This window comes from Rhinatrema bivittatum, chromosome 8 (genome assembly GCF_901001135.1).
Source record: "Rhinatrema bivittatum chromosome 8, aRhiBiv1.1, whole genome shotgun sequence".
NCBI classification, from domain to species: Eukaryota; Metazoa; Chordata; class Amphibia; order Gymnophiona; family Rhinatrematidae; genus Rhinatrema; species Rhinatrema bivittatum.
In genome coordinates, this window is record NC_042622.1 from 247,057,743 (window position 1) to 247,077,903 (window position 20,161).

Consider the following 20,161-nt stretch of genomic DNA (forward strand, 5'->3'; position numbering starts at 1 on the left):
CCTCAGAGGTGAGCCTTGGTCCTGCAGCCGGTTCCTGGTGTGGACTTAGCCCCCAGGGTAGCTGAAAGGCAGCAGGTGCAGATTCGAGCATGGCGGTGAAGGTATTTCCCTCTTCTCCCGCAGCTGGAGACTGCCCGGCATGCGACCGGTAAGCGCTGAGACCAGGTAAGGTAGAAACCTTTCCATTTAAGTTTCCGGTCTCCAAAGCTCGAATAGATGTACTGATCATCCTCCTGACGAGGTTTAAAGGGCACTGATTGGGTTGAGCAGCCCGGGTAGGGCCAGGCCCCGATTCAGCGCAAGGGTCCACACATGTGGAGACCCTTCCAGAGGGGGGGGGAGGGGTCATCAGTGCCATATTCCCCCCTCGACCGGCAGTATGCGCGGTGCAGGCCTAACTTGAGCGTGACCATAGAGGCATGCGCATACCGGTGCACACAGCGGCACGCACATCGGAGTCAGGCACACAAAGTCCATATCCTGTGCGCATAACTTCGGCGCGCACAACTAAGCACATCTGTGTGTATACCCACATGCACAGCCGAGTTTGAAGCTCTCCACATGCACAAACAATGGCACCACCATCCAAGAAGCCCAAGGGACACTCCCTCTGCCCAGCCTGCCACTTAAGAGCAGCGCAACCTGAATTGGAATCCTTCCTATGCCAGCAGTGCGAAGAGGCCCAGGGGCAACTAAAGTAAGTCCCTCTTAAGCCAGGAGAGGGATCCGGACCACTGATTATACCCCGGACCTAGGTATCTCCAACTTGGCGCCCCCACTGGAAGGCACCTCTGGGGCTTCTACGACAACCCCTCTTGGGATCAACATGGACCCAGGGACCTTCTCCTGGGTGGAATTTTTTAAAGGGCTGTAAACCTTTGTCCATGCACATCCAGCCCCGGCTGCGCACCATACTCAACCCCTGCCAGAGGCACAGGATCTTCCCGGCACCTCCCAAGTTCCTCGAGACATGCCTCTCCTAACCAAGAGCCTCCCTAATAGGGATCCAGACACCTCAGATGATGAGACTGACTCCCTGGAAGAAGGAGAAATCCCCCCAGGGATGGAACCATACTTTGATTCTTCCACAAGGACGAATTACCAGCCCTTGTGTCCCAGACTCTGAAGACACTGGGCATTCCAGGCACTGACCCCATAGCGGAACCAAAGAAGAACCTCATCTTGGTGCCCCTCCGTAAGGCCTCATGCTACTTTTCTATGTTGGAGGCCATCCAGGAACTGATTGACCTGGAATGGAATGCCCCAGAGGCCAGCTTCAAAGGGGGGCGGGCCCTAGAAGCCCTATATCCTCTGAAACCCACGGCCAAGGAACGCCTACGTTTCCCAAAAGTGGATGCTATGGTCTGTGCAGTCTCAAAGCGCACAACAATTCCCATTGAGGGAGGAGCGGCACTGAAGGATATCCAGGACAGACGACTGGAATCCATCCTTAAGCAGTCCTTTTTAAACTGAAGACTACCAGTGCACTCAAACGATTTACACAGACACCAGACAAACTGTGGGTGTCTAGAACTAGGGGTAGGCCGTGGCTTACCCGATTTTGCTTAGTCTCAAAATTTGTTATCCAAGGTTCTCAATTTCTGGGGCAGCCGTGGGCAGGATGCTGAGTCCATCTGCCTACACTAAGGGAAAACAAAATTATCAGGTAAGAAATTTCTCCATTTCCAAGCATATAGCCAGATGGATTCAGGACCAATGGGATGTACAAAAGCTACTCCCGCACAGGGTGGGAGGCTGCCCGTGGCCTTAAAACCCTAAAAAGGGGAAAGGAAAAAAGCACCTATATAGTTTTATAATGTTGGAAATTACAGAAAAAATTTCAGAAATATTGTATGTTACTTTATTTAAAAATACATATTTATTAGAAATATTTATAAAAAATATTCAACATACAATACATGTAATTCATACATGGAAACAGGATGCTGGGCTTGATGGACCCTTGGTCTGACCCAGTATGGCATGTTCTTATACATAAATGGTTTATACAAAAATTGTTTAAGAATTCCTCATAACCCCTCCTCAACCCTAATCTGTACCTAATCTCACACTATGAGCAATTGAACCACCCCTTCTATATTATTTATTTATTTATTTAACACTTTTTTATACCGACCTTCATAGTATTAACCATATCGGATCGGTTTACATAAAACAAGGGTATAACTGAAGCAATAAATAAAAGTAATTAACAAGAGAAGTGCATAAGGTAAAGTTACATTTAACATGGAGTAAAAACTTGGGAAGCTTAAAAGCTGGAAGAGAAGAAAAGGCAGAAGGTAATTAAAAGATGCATAATACAAAAAGTAATTTGGGTTAGAGCATAAGATGCTTTAACCAGTGAGTGCCAGAGTTCTTCGTTAGAACGGTTGGAGGACCTCAATCTTCTACGTCCAAGTGAGGAAAAAAGATGACTAAGGATTGTCTGGGGGATCATCGAAGGCTTGGTGGAATAGCCATGTCTTAAGTTTTTTTCTGAATGTAATGAGACAGGGTTCTAATTGGAAGCTTGAAGGAATGTTGTTCCAAATAGACGGACCTGCTATTGAAAAAGCTCGGTCTTTGGTCGAGGAAAGGCGTGAGGCTTTAGTTGGGGGGTAAATCAAAGTACCTTTAAGATTATCTCTAATTGGTCTGTTGGAGGAATGTAGTTTGAAGGGTATTTCAATGTTGAGTTGGAGTTGGTGATGGATGGATTTATGTATTAGGGTGATTGATTTGTAGAGGATTCTAAAATTTACTGGTAGCCAATGTAGGTTTCTGAGGATGAGTGAGAGATGATTTCCACGGCTGGTGTTGGTCAGTAATCTCGCTGCAGCATTTTGAATCATCTGAAGCGGTTTAATGGTCGATTTGGGTAGGCCAAGGAGGAGGGCACTGCAATAGTCTATCTTGGAAAATAGCAACGCTTGGAGGACTGTCCTGAAATCCTGGAAAAAAGAAGTGGCTTGAGACGTTTCAGAACGTGGAGTCTGTAAAAGCAGTCTTTGGATGTAATATTGACCATTTTCTTTAGGTTTAGTCTGTTATCCAGAATTACACCTAGGTCTCTCACCTGCTTATGAATGATGTATGCGTTGTGTGGATATGGTATGGGAAAATTTTCTTCATTTCCGGAGATGAGGAGGAGCTCCGTCTTCGAGGAGTTAAAGACCAGATTTAATCTATTGAGGAGGCTGGTGATGGATATAAGGCAGTTGTTCCAGTGGGTGAGTGCTTTTGAAATAGATTCTGTAATAGGTATAAGAATCAGTACATCATCTGCATACAGATAATGAATTAAATTAAGGTCGGTTAGCAATTGGCAAAGGGGGAGGAGGTAAATATTAAAAAGGGTTGGAGAAAGGGATGATCCTTGTGGTACGCCTAGGGTGGATTTTGTTAATGGCGATTCTTTGTTATTGATTTTAACTTTGAAGGATCTATTGTAGAGGAAAGATTTGAACCAGCTATGGGCAGATCCAGAAATACCAATATCTGTTAGGCGATCCAGGAGAATGGATATCAACACAGGCCGCAGCAGGTGAGTCCCAGGGGCAGATCACGCCAGCCCCCAGGCTAGTCCCGCTATGGGATTTTGACGCAGCGATGGGGCATGTGCCAGTCACCTCTTCCGGTGCCAGGGGACCCCCCCAGTCGGGGGCCAGCTCTGCTTTTTCATGGACCGGTGGCTGACCGTGACATCAGATCGATGGGTCCTGTCTGTCATTAAGTGGGATTATGGGCTGAATCTCATGGAACCTCCAACAGATTTTCCCCTGAACCCGCAGTGGGGTCCCATCTCGCATCCAGAGCTGCTTCAAGAGGAATTCTTAGCCCTTCTGCAAGCCAGGGCGTTGGCGCCAATTCCTCAGGAACAGTAGGGTCGGGGGTTTCACTCCCTTTACTTTCTGATGCCAAAGAAAACAGGAGTCCTTCTTCCCATTCTGGATTTGCGAACCCTGAACAGATTCCTAAAAAAGGAAAAATTCAAGATGGTATCCTTGGGCACCATAATTCCCCTGTTGAACCAAGGGGACTGGCTTTGCTCCCTCGACCTAAAGCAGGGCTTCCCAAACCTGTCCTGGGGACCCCACAGCCAGTTGGGTTTTCAGGATATCCACAATGAATATGCATGAGATAAATTTGCATATACTGATTCTCCATGGTACGCATATGTATCTCATGCATATTCATTGTGGGTATCTTGAAAAACCCGACTGGCTGTGGGGTCCCCAGGACAGATTTGGGAAGCCCTGACCTAAAGGATGCATACGCACACATTGCGATCCTCCCAAGTCACAGGAAGTATCTTTGCTTTGTGGTGGGGCTCCAGCATTTTCAGTACCGTGTGCTTCCGTTTGGCCTCACCTCTGCACCACGGGTCTTCACAAAATGTCTCGCAGTGGTGGGAGCTTTTCTGCGCCAGCTCATAGTCCAGGTGTTTCCATACCTGGACGACTGGCTGGTGCAAAGCGACATGCAGGCTGGGGCACTGTACAGTACCATTCAGGTCCTAGAGTACCTAGGGTTTTTAATCAGCTACCCGAAGTCAAATCTTCGCCCCTCATCACGGCTGACTTTCTTTTGGGGCCGTCCTGGATGTGTCACAAGCCAAGGCCTTCCTGCCATACGACAGAGCTTGTGCACTGGCCTCCCTGGCGAGGGAGATTTAAATGAGCAGGCTGGTTTCAGCGAGGCGTATGTTGCAACTTTTAGGGCACTTGGCTGCGGCCATGCATGTCACTCCTTTTTCTTGTCTCCATTTGCGCCGAGCCCAGTGGTCCCTGCACTCCCAGTAGCAACAGGCCACCCAGGACCTCCAGGTCCGCATCCAGGTGTCCCCATCACGCTGGACTTCCCTGACTTGGTGGACGTCTCCATTCAACCTAGAGCGGGGTATTCCCTTTCGGGCACCCTTGCTTCAGGTTGTGCTGACCACGGACTCGTCCCATCTGGGGTGGGGAGCCTACGTTGATGGTCTCCATATCCAGGGTTTCTGGTTGTGTAGGAGTTGCAGTTCCAGATAAACCTCTTGTAATTGAGGGCGATCTGGTATGCTCTATGGGCCTTCTGGGATCACTTGGCCAACAAAATCATCCTTGATCGGACAGACAACCATGTGGCCATGTGGTAAATCAACAAGGTCAATAAGGTCCTTCCTCCTTTGTCAAGAGGCACTAAAAATCTGGAGATGGGCACAGGCGCAGGGGATGTTTCTCCGGGCCGTGTACCTGGCGGGTGCAGAGAGCGCCCTAGCGGGACCGGCTGAGCCATACCTTCCAACCTCACGAGTGGTCCCTGAAACAGGAGGTAGTGGATTGGCTCTTCCGATCTTTAGAGCTGCGACATGGGGTTCCCTTCACAGTTTCGCTGTGCATTATTGTCGTAAGGAAATAACAAAAAGGTGGATGCCACAAGAGTGTCTTTTTCAAACTTTAATCAAGGAGACGTAATAAATCATGTATAATTGCCCGACTCTGGCCGAGTTTCGCCACATATGGTGGCTGCCTCAGGGGCTTAATAATCAAAGAAAGGTGTTCAAGTGGTGGTCCGAATAAAGTCAAATTTGTACATTCATCTATCGTGTATTTACCAACAGTGGATGGCCAGCAGGACAACAGATTCGGCCAGTCTGTCCTGTGAAGCCTTTTTCAGCTGTGAACCCAACTCTTCCACCGTGGGCCTCTGGTTTTGTTTTTGTTCAGGCTGTTCTTGCGGTTACCTCTAGCACCTCTGTTATTGTGCACATTGGCATCTGGTTCGGTGTCTGTTAGTTCCACTGGTTTGGGTCCAGCCTGTAGCTAGGGATTCACCCATATGTGAGGACTACCATCCTGCTTGTCCTAGGAGAAAGCACAGTTGCTTACCTGTAACAGGTGTTCTCCTAGGACAACAGGATGTTAGTCCTCACGAAACCCACCCGCTGCCCTGCAGAGTTGGGTTCTTCTGGTTGGTTTATTCTTTTGTTGTGTCTGTGTGCACGACTGAAGAAAGACTCCACTTGGATGCAGGGATAGTGGCATGCTGGGCATGCTCAGTGTGCCAGGCAAAGTTTCTAGAAACTTTGACAGATGTTTTCCATGCCGGGGTCCATCTGATGATGTCACTCATGTGTGAGGACTAACATCCTGCTGTCCTAGGAGAACACCTGTTACAGATAAGCAACTGCATTTTATTTTTTTCTTGGAAATTTCAATATTAGAACAATAAATATCAGTGGAAAAATGACTTGACTTAAATAGGAGAAAAATCAATGAAAGTCCTTTTCCATTGTAGTTGTGTGTGTGTTTTTTGTTTTTTTTTTTTTGTTGTAAATTGAAATTCCCAGGATAAATTTTAAGAAGTCTGAAAATGAAGGTCCCTACTCATATTTTATCATTGTTGCTTTGGAAAATGTAAACTTTTCTGTTTCCTAACTAGACCCAAGATAACATCACTGTGAGATGGGACCTGGGCCTTAACAAGAAGAGAATTGCATATTTCACTTTACCCAAGACTGACTCTGGTAATGTTCATTATAGTTATGAGATTAGAAAAGGTTTATTGATACCATGATATGATAAATATTAACCCAATTAAGGAACAGATGTCACCAAATCAACTTAAGTGTTACTGATGCTTGTATCCCATTTAGCTTTTTGTTGCTGTTACTTCACCTGTATGTCATAGTTTTAAAATCCTGCAAAATAAGTGGAAATAAATTTGAGTTAATACAGCATTTTAAATCCATGTAGCACCTCAGTGTTAAAGCAATCACTAGTTTTTTTCCCAACTGTTATAGGACACTGGGAGAAGGGAATTCTGGATGGCACAAGACTGATTTCTATGCTCTGATGTAAAAGTGTGACACTGGGGCTCACTAAAGTGATTTGGGTTCTGTGACTCTAGCACAAGGAGTAATTCTGTACAAGCTTGTGAACTATGCAGTTCTGGGGGTCTTAACAGTATCAAACTCAAAGGGTAATGACTGAGTTGTTTTCAGTGGTGGACTCTGGAATTAATAGCTTTATTATACTAATTTCTTCCTGCTTTTTGAATGCATACTTGTAATCTCGTTCCCCCATGCTAGTTATGAGATTGAAAAGGCTATTCTGAAGTTTTCCCTTCTAATATGCAATCTCTTCCCTCCCACTTTTGTGTCTCTAGAACGTTCTAATGCTGACAGTTTGCCAAGGGAAGGGGAAGAATATGTGCAGGGCTTCTAGCAGCACTTCCCAAACTTTTATCCAATATGACTTTAATAGTTGAAAATTTATTCAACCCCAAACAAGGTCCAAAACAAAATGGCTGACCTCCACTCCCCCATGTAGTTGGTATGTGGCTTGAGTTCAGGCCCGGTGCATGAGTATACAGTTGTACAGGAAGCCTATGCAAGAGGTGGGAGGGCAGGCTGGTTACGACACTGCGCTAGTTCACAGTCCTCATGCTGAATGCTGCTGTCGTTTGCAGGTTAGTGGAGATCTGGCGGGAGAGGGATTGGTCCTTCTTCTGTGACCCACATTTGTGGTCATGACCCACAATTTGGCTTAGGTCTTTTAGTTCATTTGCTTGTTTGTTTATTTTTAGCAATCTAAAAAGTGAAGTACATTTTTAAGAATTTGAGAACATATCCGGAATTGTAGAAAACTGTGAGCAAGGTGAAATACCATTTGCTGACTTCTTTTTAATGCCCTATTACTGTATTTTCTAATGGCATTAATGGAGTTAAATAAACAAGGGAATATGTTCTGAGCAGGCTGGGTGCTTCTGCCTTTTACAGAATTGTAGAAGTAGTGTGTCTTTGCTAGTCTGATGTTTTTTGGTATGGTCTGATGTTTTTTGGTGTGCTAGTTTACATGCTAAGCTGAGCAGGATGAGAAGTTGAGTATCCCCCAGGGAAGAGAGTGCGAGTTTACACAGATGGGTTCTCTGGAAAGAGCATCTGTCAGCTAAATAAAGTTGTGTTTATTGTCTATATACCGAAGTTTACTGAGGTTGCTGAGAATTTTGTTCAAGGCTAGGGAAGTTCATCTGCATAGTGGTAGCTAATGTTCTCCTAGGACAAGCAGGATAGTAGTCCTCACAGGTCGGTGACATCATCCGATGGAGCCTGGCACAGAAAACTTTTGTCAAAGTTTCTAGAAGCTTTGACCAGCATACTGAGCATGCCCAGCATGCTGCTGTCCACACGAGGTCCCCCTTCAGTCCCTTCTTTTCTGCAGTGCAGTTGCCTCGCGGTTCTTGGAGCTCCACTTTTTTCTTATTTTCCTTGACAGTATGGGATCTTTTCCTTGTCTGGTCCCCTTTGCGGTCGGTGCCGCCTCATTGTGGGAGGTGGTTATCCCTTTTTCACTTTTGCGGTCAATTCCCGACTCCTTGCCTCACAATGACCACTGGTCATCAACCACACGCTGGGGGCGTTTTCATATTGACCGGTTTTTGTCAGTGCCCCCAGTTTCTGCGACCATGTCCATCACGGATCCACATGAGGTTTATATCCTCTGCCTGGGGGCCTCGCACGACATCTGTGGGTGTCGTGTGTGTGTGACCAGATGACCCCCCAAAGGCCATCTGGTGCGCATTGATAAGATGGAGAAGCTTTTCGAGGCCTTAAAGTCTGCTCCTTCTACTCCTGCGTCAGAACCATTGATGCCAAGGGGTTGCAGGGAGCTTCTCGACATGCTTCCCCTTGCTATTCCTCTCGCCAGTTCTTCAAGGGATTGCGGGAACGTTGACAGATCCTTGGTGATTTCACCGCTCTCCCAGACATCAGGATCCTCCGCTTCTTCGGCACTGGGGAAAGATCGGGCTGAGCACTGAGGGAGATCCCGCAAGCATCGCAGTCAGTCGCCACCTGTGCATGGCTCCAGTTCCAGTGCTGCACCGGTGGCTGCCGAGCCACCACCAAAGCAGCACCAACCATCTGAGGCCCCATCCTCTGATGTCCCCAGGAGTCCTAGGCGTTCCCCACTGATATCTGTGCCGGGCACCATGCCACCTTGGAGACCCGAGGAAGACGCACCGTTCCCCCTCCCTCAGTCCTGGCCACTTTGGACTTTCAGGAAGAATTGGACCAGAGGGTGTAGTCTGCGGTGCTCAAAAGCACTTCAGAGCGTTGAGCTGCTGGTGCCACCAGCCCCAAACCGGTGCCCGAGTCTCTGTCATTGATGTTAGCACCTCTGCTAGAGCATCGGGATGACGTCCTTTTAGGAAACCCACCAATGCAACCAGTGCCCAAGGGGTCTTCAGTTTCCCAGTGGCCACCGATGCCCTCCACCCTCCTCAGAGGAGGATGATATGGCCGGTACCATGTTCCCTAGGCCACGGTTCCCCGAGCCCTTGCCAGGTCTGTCCAGCCTACCGCGGCCTCCAGTCCTCTCGATGCCGGGGAACCGTCAATTCCTGCGGCACCCTTGAGGCCTCCAAAGCCATCAGAGCCCAGAGCCGATACCCTTCACAGATCTTGCCCGAGTCATGCTGGTCCCAGTGAGGGAGACACGACCCTTTGGAAAATTACTCCATGGAGTCGTCCTCCGATTATTTGGATGACCCCCCTTTTAGAGCCCTCCCTGCCGGAGGAATGGCATCTGTCACCCCCCCCCCCCCCCCCCCCCCCCCCCCCCCCCCCCCCCCCCCGAGGACTTGTCCTTTGCAGGGTTTGTCAGGACCATGGCTGAAGCCATTCCCTTTCAGTTGATTATGGAGGAGGATGCAAAACATAAGATGATGGAGGTACTGCAGTTTGTCACTCCTTAGGAGATTGTGGCAGTTCCCAACCATGACATCTTCAAGAACCTCCTCCGGATGTGGAAATGCCCCATTTCTATCTCCCTGGTCAACAGAAAGGCAGATGCCACCTATCTGGTGCAGCAGGCCGTGGGGTTTGAGAAGCTGCACCTCCCCCATTCAGTCGGTCATGGAGACCGCCCTGAAAAAGGCCCGGCGCTCCCACACACGCCTCTACCCCTCCAGGGCGATAGCATAGGGAGCTTGATGTTTTGGGCAGAAAGGTCTTCCAGGGCACCATGCAGGTCGCCCTCATTGCCGCCTACCAGCTATATATGACCCAGTACAACTGGAACCTCTGGAAACTGGTCTAGGACTTTGCAGAGGGCCTGCCTCAACAGCAGGAGGCATTCTGCCATCACCCTACTGGGTCTAGAAGCTGGCAAGCATGAGGTTCGTTCCACTTATGATGTGTTTGAGACAGTGGCCTGCGTGGCCGCAGTGGGCATCGGCCCCGGAGAATGGCCTGGATCAGAGATTCTGACCTCCATCCGGAGGTGCAGGAAAGACTAGCCGACCTCCCCTCAACAGGTTGAAAAACTCTTCAGGGATAAGGTCCGGGATGTGGTAGCGCAATTGAAGGACCACCATGACAATCCCTTCAACAGCTTTCCGCCAGCGCCTCCAACACCCTGTCCTCTGCCAGGAAATCCTCCAGGCAGGGATCTCGGAAGCCCTTCTACAGACAGAGGAAGTATTATCCTCCGGTCTCCCGGGCACGTACGCCACACACTAGCTTCAGGGGCCACCCTCGCCAACAGCAAGCGCCTAGACCTCAGCTGGTGCCCCAGCTATGGGCTTTTCACAGACTGCGAGGGGGCAAGGGATGAAAGTCAGTTGAGTGTACCCCTGTCACCAGATTTCCCAGTGGGAAGCAGGCTCCTAAGCTTCGCCCATCACTGGGAATTTATCACGTTGGACCACTGGGTCCTTGCCATCATCCGTCAGGGGTATCTCCTCAAATTCAGCCGGCTCCCAGAGACCTCTCCCCCATGTCCATCGTGGAGTTCATCCGGCCAGCAGGTCAAACATCAGACGGAACTCTCCGCCCTTCTTCTAGCAGGTGCGGTAGAGCCGGTCCTTCATCCCCAGCAGGACCGAGGGTTTTATTCAAGTTACTTCCTCATTCCAAAATGGAATGGCGGCTTGCGCCCCACCCTCTACCTCAGAGCGTTGAACACGTTTCTCTTGAGAAAAATTCAAGATGGTCTCTCTGGGCATGCTGATTCCCCTCCTCAACAGAGGAGACTGGCTCTGCTCCCTTGATTTCAAGGAAGCTTACCAGCACATAGTCATTTTCCCTAGCCCAGAAAGCATCTTCACATTGTGGTGGGGAAGGCTCATCAGTTCAGGGTATTGCCTTTCGGGTTAGCCTCAGCGTTTTCACCAAATGACTGGTGGTGGTGGTGGCCTTTCTCAAGTGTCGGATGGTACATGTTTTCCTGTACCTAGACAATTGGCTGGTCAAGAGCGATTCCTGCGCAGGGTGCCCTGAGTGCTCTTACCCTGACTTTGCAGACCCTTCAAGCATTGGGGGTTTGTTATCAACTACCCCAAGTCTTACCTTTGCCCGTCTCCTCAGCTGGACTTCATAGGGGCCAGACTTGACACGGTGCAGGCAAATGGGTTTTTGCCCTGGGATCGGGCTCTCATCCTTGCCTCGCTGGCAGCCTTTGTCTGCAATAGCCGGCAGTTGTCTGCCCGCCTTCTGCTCAGTCTACTAAGCTACATAGAGGCTTCCGTCAATGTCACCCCTCTCACCCGCCTGTGCATGCAGAGGGCTCAGTGGACCTTGTGGTTGCAATGGTGACAGGCCTCCCAGGACCTCGAGACTTGTGTTGCAGTTAAGAAACCTCTGTGGGCAACTCTGTCCTGGTGGGAAGACCTCTCCAGGTTGGAGAGAGGGATTCCCTTCCAAACTGCCCCACCTCAGGTGATCCTAACCACAGATACCTCCCCTCAGGGCTTGGGAGCCTATGTGGATGGCATCCGCACGCAGGGTCTCTGGACTGTTACCAAAGCCCGCTGTCAAATAAACTTTCTGGAGCTTCGGGTGATCTGTTATGCCTTCGGGTGATCTGTTATGCCTTCAGAGACGGGTTGTCACGCAAGGAAGTCCTGATCCGGACAGACAGCCAGGTAGCAAAGTAGTATATCAACAAATAGGGAGGCACGGGCTCCTTCCTCATCTGTCACGAGGTGGTGCAGGTGAGGATCTGGGCTCTGTCACAGGGGCTGTCACTGCTGGCGGCATACCTGCCTGGACATCTGAACATGCTGGTGGACCGCCTGAGTCCCTCCTTCCAGCCACACAAGTGGTTCCTCAACTCAGAAGTAGCGGCTGAGCTTTTTCAGCAGTGGGGTATGCCAGATGTGGATCTGTTTGCCTCCCCATACAACAAGGTGAGCAGGTTCTACTCCCTGTTGGGGGACGTACATCAGGCCTGTGATGCCTTCTCCTTCCACTGGGGGAAACGCCTGCTGCATGCGTACCTTCCTCTACCTCTCCTTTTGAAGACACTACTGAAGCTTCAGGACAGGGAGACCATGAACCTCATGGTGCCCTTTTAGCCCCGGCAGGTCTGGTTCCCGCTCCTACAGGACCTGTCCATCAGAACCCTCATCCGGCTCGGGACTGATCCTGATCTAATCTCGCAGAATCAGGGCACTCTGCGCCATCCAAACTGAGGGGCATTGGCCCCGACAGCTTAGATGTTGAGTGCCTAGTCCTTCAGCCCTTCGCTCTTTTGGACTGCGTCTCCCAGGTGCTGGTGGCCTCCAGGAAGCCATCTAACAGAAAGTCCTACAGCTTGAAATGGAAAAGATTTTCCCTCTGGTGTGCAGGGCATGGAGTAGATCCTTTCTCAGGTTCCCTTCCCCAGCTGTTGGACTACTTGTGGCACCTCTCAGAGTCGGGGCTTCAAACCAGCTTGATCAGGGGTCATCTTGGTGCTATCAGTGCGTACCACCGGGATGTTGCTAGCACACCCGTTTCTGTGCAGTCTTAAGTAGGTCGATTCATAAGGGGCCTCCTTCAGCTGAAGCCCCCTCTTTGGCCTCCTGTTGCGTCCTGGGACCTCAACATTGTCCTTGTGCGGCTCATGCGCTCTCCATTTGAGCCACTGAGGTCCTCATAAGAACATAACATGCCATACTGGGTCAGATCAAGGGTCCATCAAGCCCAGCATCCTATTTCCAACAGTGGCCAATCCAGGCTATAAGTACCTGGCAAAAACCAAGTCTATCCCATGCTACTGATGCTAGTAATAGCAGTGGCTATTTTCTAAGTCAACTTGATTAATAGCAGGTAATGGACTTCTCCAAGAACTTATCCAAAACCTTTTTAAACCCAGCTACACTAACTGCACTAACCAAATCTCCTGGCAACAAATTCTAGAACTTTCTCTGATTAGTTTTAAATGTGCTACATGCTAACTTCATAGAGTGCCCCCTAGTGCTTCTATTACCCGAAAGAGTATATAACTGATTCACATTTACCTGTTCTAGTCCTCTCATGATTTTGAAGACCTCTATCATATCCCCCCTCAGCTGTCTCTTCTCCAAGCTGAACAGTCTTAACCTCTTCAGCCTTTTCTCATAGGCGAGCTATTTCATCCCCTTTATCATTTTGGTCGCCCTTCTCTGTACCTTCTCCATCGCAACTATATCTTTTTTTTTTTTAGATGCAGTGACCAGAATTGTATACAGTATTTAAGGTGTGGTCTCATCATGGAGCGATACAGAGGCATTATGACATTTTCAGTTTTATTCACCATTCCCTTCCTAATGATTCCCAACAGTCTGTTTGCTTTTTTGACTGCCGTAGCACCCTGAGCCTAGATCTTTCCTGGGTGGTAGCTCCTTATACAGAACCTAACATTCTATAACTATAGCATGGGTTATTTTTCTCTATATGCTTTACCTTGCACTTATCGACAATTTAAATTTCATCTGCCATTTGGATGCCCAATTTTCCAGTCTCACAAGGTACTCCTGCAATTTATCACAATCCACTTGTGATTTAATTACTCTGAATAATTTTGTGTCTGCAAATTTGATTATCCCAGGACAAGCAGGATGATAGTTCTCACATATGGGTGACGTGACTGGACAGAGCCCTATCACGGAAAACCTTGTCAAAGTTTCTAGAAACTTTTGACTGGCATACTGAGCATGCCCAGCATGCCATGATCCCTCGAGCCTCAGGGATCTCCCTTCATTCTTTGTTTTTCCGCGCTGCAGTTAGCATCGTGGTGAAGGAGCCCTGTGTGAATTCCTCACACAGCAAATTTAAGAGAAAAAAGTTTCTAAAAAGCTCTCATTTCAGGTAAGGAACCAAGATGGCTGCGGGAGCAGTCGCACATTGATTAGCTCCGTAGCCTCCGTCTTTCAAAATTTCCTGCGATTCTATTTCTTTTGAATAACAATGCCCCATAAGAGAAAGGGGAGAATCTGGATTTTTCCTCCCACCCCGGAGAACCTCGAGGGGCAACGATTGATCTATCAATACGCAACTGTGACACCAGGAACGAGGACATCTACCCCCATTGGTGAGGAAGGGAAAGGAGCCCCATACTCACCCGGGGAACTATCGCTGACGCCTCCGGACCCTAAGACGCCGATTCAAGCAGCTCTACTGCAGCAACTTGTGCCTGCTGAGACGCCGTCGGGAAACCCCCTCAGGCATGCTCAGTTGGGAAGCAAGCCCAGAGCTGTTGCAGAGGGGGGGCTGTTTCTTCTCCTTCCTCCGCTGAAGCTGTGAGAGTGGTGGAGAGTGAAGCCAGTGGAGAGAGATTAACTGAGCTGACTGCCCCGTTTGACCCACAGAGAATTACAAAACTGGCGGTTGTTATGCTCGATGCCCTTTGGGACTTGGTAGCAGGGAATGCCATGAAGCTCGATGGACAGGCCTACAGACTGGAGGAAGTTTCTAAAAGAATCAATAAGATTGAGACTGACCAAACGAATCAAGGGAAAGTTCTATCAAAGGTAACCGATGTGAAAAAATTACAAGATTTAAGTGCGGTTTCTGTGAGTGAGAGACTATCTTCCTTGAGAAGATTGGAGTCAGTAGAGAACTACTTGAGGCACTTAAATTTAAGATTTTTAAACTTCCCTAAAGTTATGGGTGAGTTGCCTTTGCAGACTTTTAAAAAGTTTCTTATTGAGATATTAAAGATTCCTTTTGATCAGGTTCCCTCTGTTAAAAAAATATTCTTCTTAAGACAAAGGAGTACTTCAATAGTGCCTGGTATAGGGATAGACATGGAAAACCTGTCCGATTTCCTAGAGACATCTGCTGTTGAAATTATAGAGAGATCTGCTCTTTTTGTGACCTTTTATTCAGAAAATGACGTCGGATTAATAATGAAGAACTATTTCAAAAATTTGAATGTCTCCTTCTTGGGAGGTCAGGTCCGTATCTTTCCAGATTTAGCAAAACCAACGCAGACGCGAAGGAAAAAATTCATTTCATTGCGCCCTAAAGTTTTAGCACTTGGGGGAACCTACGTACTACGGTACCCCTGCAGGTGTGTTGTAAAACTTTCAGGGAATACATATGTATTCTTCAGTCCGGAACAACTTCAGGCCTTCCTAGAGGCACGAGAGCATGACCTGCATCCTATAGAGCAGGATCCTATAAATGTACCTGATGTGTAACCTAGCCTTACTTCATAAATATTCTTATGTTCTCCTTTATTTCTGTTCCTCCCAAGTTTCCTACGAAGTTGAGAGATTGTAAGATTGTTATGTTTCCTTTTTATATGTAATTATGACTTAGAGAATTTCATGAGAAGAATAATATATTACACCTCTTGCGATTCTATGCAAATTTTCTTTGTATTAACTGAAATGATGATAAATAAAGAATTTAAAAAAAATAAAAAATAAAAAAAGCTCTCATTTCATCCCCTACATAGGGGTATCCCTGTCTCCACCGGCCGGTGAGTACAATTTTTTTTTGTATATGAAATTTTTTATTGATCACATTAAACAGGCAACATGTCAAAAGAATACAATGAGATCAATACCATTTGCCAACAAAGAAACCCCCCAATCCCCCTTCCCCGTCCCTCCCCACCTCTTCTCCATAATCACTCCAATACAGAAGAATCCAACCATATCTCATAAGCAAGTCACCAAAGAAAAAGAGAAAGAGCATGAACTAGAACAGTCCCGGAAAACAAGTCCATCCATGGGTATAAATGACAAACAGTCACAGGTAAGTATTGGGTCTAGAGAATCAAAGCCAACCGGATACCGATACAGTGACACTCTATATAGATTGTGTTTGAATCCATCGATGGAAAGGTTCCCAGATGCGTTGAAATTTAGCGAGTTTGTCCCTGCGCATCGCAGTAAGATGTTCCATGCGTTGACAGGAGTACAATTTTTTCTCGTTTCGATCGGGTTAAAAGTGTTTTTCTGTCAGAAGGCCGTCGACGGCTGTCCAGCCTTCATTATGACAACGGGCTTCAAAAAATGCCCGAAGTACCCTCGCACAATGTCTATCACCGACCCACATGCCGAGTGTGTCCTGTGCTTGGGTGAGTCTCACGTTGTTTCTTCCTGCCCTCAATGTGCTGAAATGATGGCCAAGGGCAGGAGAGCCCGACAAGAGAAGATGGAACATCTCTTCCATATTCAACTTATCTCGTCAACGTCAACTCAGTCGTCTCCGGCTGGAGTGTCTAAAAGGTTAGTTATTCGAAAGCGTCGCACTGACTGCTCCGGAGACCGGCTATCACCAACTCAGTCCCGGGCATCGGTAAAGTCGACATCCGTGCTTGAAAAGAAAAGCACAGAACATAAAAGCATCATCGTCGACGCCGGAGGCCTTATTGTTGCCAAGAGAGCCATCACCGAAGAGGTCTCGTCTACAAGAGCCATCAATAACTTCGAGGCCTACTACTCCAAAGCGATCCCCACCAGTAAAGGTGCCAGGTATCGAGCCACCATAGGGACCTGTGGAAGTGCCGATTATGCCTGCTTTGCCACCACCTATAGTTGCTCTGACCTCACCAGCTATAAGGGAGGAACTGGACGGTTTTATCTGCCAGACAGTGAAATAAGCTCTCCAGGATCTTTGGCCATCGACACCGCTGGAACCGATGCCTGTTCTGATGCAGATACCTAATCCGATGCCGGCTCCAATGCCGATACCGGTCCTCTCAGTTTTTCAGCCAATTCTGTTGAAGCTAGATGCCCTCATCTTCCGGTGCAACCATCGGCACCTAAAACTGATTCCAGTCGGTGACGACGATGCCTTGGGGGGCTTCTCTGCCATCTGAACCCATACCAGGGCCCTCTGGAATTTCTCTGCCGAGAATCCCGATATCTCCATCGATGCCTCTCTTTATACCTCATTCTTCTCCATGGCGCCCTACATCAGACACTTGAGATGACAGAGACACCGACACTTCTACAGAGGACATCTTGTCTGAGCCGTCCCCACCTGAAGAAAGGAAAAAGTCACCCCCAGAGGACCTATCTTTTACCAACTTTATAAAGGAGATGGCTGATACAATTCCTTTTCAACTAGTATCAGAAGAAGATAGCAGGCAGAAGACCTTAGAGGTTCTGCAGTTTGTGGACTCTCCTAAGGAGGTACTAGCAATCCCGGTGCATGAAGTCCTGGTGGACCTGCAACACAGACTGTGGGAACACCCATGTTCAGTACCACCGGGGAACAAAAGAATGGATACCACCTATCTGGTGCAGCATATCCCTGGTTATTTGAGGGCCCAACTCCCACACCAATCTGTGGTGGTAGAATCTGCCCAGAAAAAGTCAAAGCCCCCACTCATCGACTCCTGGCAAAGAACAAAAGTTCTTAGACACTCTAGGAAGAAAAGTTTTCCAAGGTTCAATGCTGGTCTCCAGGATAGCGTCATATCAATTGTATATGACTCAGTATCAACGCAACCTCTGGAAACAAATGCAACAGCTTGCGGAGTCTTTACCTCAACAACACCAAGACTCAGTAAATGAGATCATACACAAAGGTCTGGAGGCAGGAAAGCATGAAGTACGTGCTGCCTATGACAGTTTTGAGACCTCTTTAAGAGTAGCTGCAACTAGAATCAGTGCATGTCGCTGGGCCTGGCTCAAAGCTTCTGACCTCAGGCCTGAAGTTCAAGGGAAGCTAGCAGATCTGCCTTGTGCTGGTGATAACCTTTTTGGAACAAGGGTTCAAGACGCAGTAGCACAGTTAAAAGAACACTCTGAAACTGCGTCAACTCTCTGCTATCCCACAAGACACCTCATCTGCCACATGTCAGAGTGAGGACACCAGGAAACCCTACTACAGACCACGTAGGTACTATCCACCAGCACCCCGAGGTAGAGCATCCAGACCAGTGCAGAGAACTCAGCCTAGACAATCGAGAGCTTCTAGGCCTCAGCCTCCTCCTCATACAGACCCAGCATCAGGGTTTTGAAAACCTGCCAGAGGACAGTAGCCACTCCACCAACCCGATTCCAGAGTTACCAGTGGGAGGTCAGGTCTCTTTCAGCCCCATTGGTCAAACATCACAACAGATCAATGGGTCCTAACAATTATAACACAAGGTTACCATCTGGATTTTCTCACAGTACCAAATGACTCTCCACCAAAGTCTCTTTGGATACACAAAGATCATATCACTCTTCTGCAAGCAGAATTATCCACCCTTCTGAGAGCCAGGGGCATGGAAGCAGTTCCCCCGTCATCAGCAGGGCAGAGGATTCTACTCCCGCTATTTCCTAATTCCAAAGAAAACAGGAGGCCTGCGTCCCAACCTAGACCTCCAAAATCTCAACAAATTTCTATGGAACGAGAAGTTCAGAATGGTCTCCTTGGGCACCATGCTTTCCCTTCTTCAAGTAGGAGACTGGCTCTGTTCTCTGGATCTGCAAGACGCTTACGCTCACATTCCAATATTCCCTCCTCATCGCAAGTTTCCGCGTTTCCTGGTGGGTCATCAGCATTTCCAATACTGGGTTCTGCCATTCGGACTTGCCTCAGCACCCCGAGTATTCACAAAGTGCCTAGTGGTAGCAGCAGCTCATTTGCACAAAGAAAGTGTACACGTTTTTTTTTTTCTAACCTGTACAACTGGCTCAACAGAAGCCAGTCAAAGCAAGGAGCTCTCACCTCTCTCAGGCTCACAATCAATCTGCTCCACTCATTGGGATTCCTAATCAACTACCAGAAATCCCACCTCATACCATCTCGCCTACTGCAATTCATCAGAGCAGAGTTGAACAGCATAATATTTAGAGCCTTCCTCCCAAAGGACCGTGCAGAGACACGCTCCTCATTAGTGAAATCTCTGCGCACAAAGAAACAGGCGACAGCACATCAGTTTCTAACTCTGCTCGGCCACATGGCCTCCACAGTTCATGTCACTCCTATGGCCACATTAGCCATGAGAATAACCCAATGGACATTAAGATCACAGTGGATATAAGCCATTCAACCACTGTCGTCTCCAGTTCAAATAACCCACCAACTACGTTCATCTCTCCTCTGGTGGGCAAACAAGAACAACTTGGTGCACAGGCCTACCCTTCCAACAACCAGTTCCGCAAGTAACTTTAACTACAGATGCATTCACCTTAGGTTGGGGAGCACACATAGGCAATCTCCAAACTCAAGGTACTTGGACAAAACTCAAAGCAACATTTCAAATCAATTTCCTAGAGCTTCGAGCTATACGTTATGCTCTACATGCATTCAAGGACTACCATTCACACAAGACTGTTCTTATACAAATAGACAACACGGTAGCCATGTGGTACCTGAACAAACAGGGAGGTACGGGCTCATATTTCCTTTGTCAAGAAGCCGCACAGATTTGGGACTGGGCCCTGACACATTCCATGTTTCTCTAGGCCACATATCTGGTGGGCATTCACAATGTAGTTGCAGACTGTCTCAGTCGTCAGTTCCAACCTCACGAGCGGTCCCTGGATCCTTTAGTAGCAACCAGGATATTTCAATGTTGGGATCAACCAACAGTGGACCTCTTTGCATCCGAGCTGAATCACAAAGTGGACAGATTCTGCTCCCTGCACAAACAGAGAAACCAGTTAGCCAAGGACGCCTTTGCTTGCCCCTGGAATTCAGGTCTTCTATACGTGTATCCCCTGAATACCGCTAATAAACTAAATAAATAACTACAACTCTAGTGAAGCTACAACAGGACAAAAGGGTCAATGATACTCGTAGCCCCGTATTGGCCTCGACAAGTATGGTTTCCCATACTTCTTGACCTCTCGATCAGAGAACCGATTCGCCTGGGTACAGCTCCCATTCTCATAACTCATGATCAGGGCAGGTTGCACCATCCCAACCTTCAATCTCTATCAGCCTGAACCTGCAACCACTCAGTCTTTCAGCTAATGTCTC

The 20,161-nt window shown here is 48.1% G+C and overlaps 1 protein-coding gene across 1 annotated transcript in view; it reads left to right on the forward strand.

Moving 5' to 3' along the window:
- UPF1 (UPF1 RNA helicase and ATPase) overlaps window positions 1-20,161 on the forward strand; it is a 443,827-nt gene that overhangs the window by 133,596 nt on the left and 290,070 nt on the right. Inside the window, 1 exon segment of the mRNA XM_029614488.1 lies at window positions 6,424-6,508. Within this exon segment, the coding sequence (XP_029470348.1) occupies window positions 6,424-6,508 (85 nt within the window).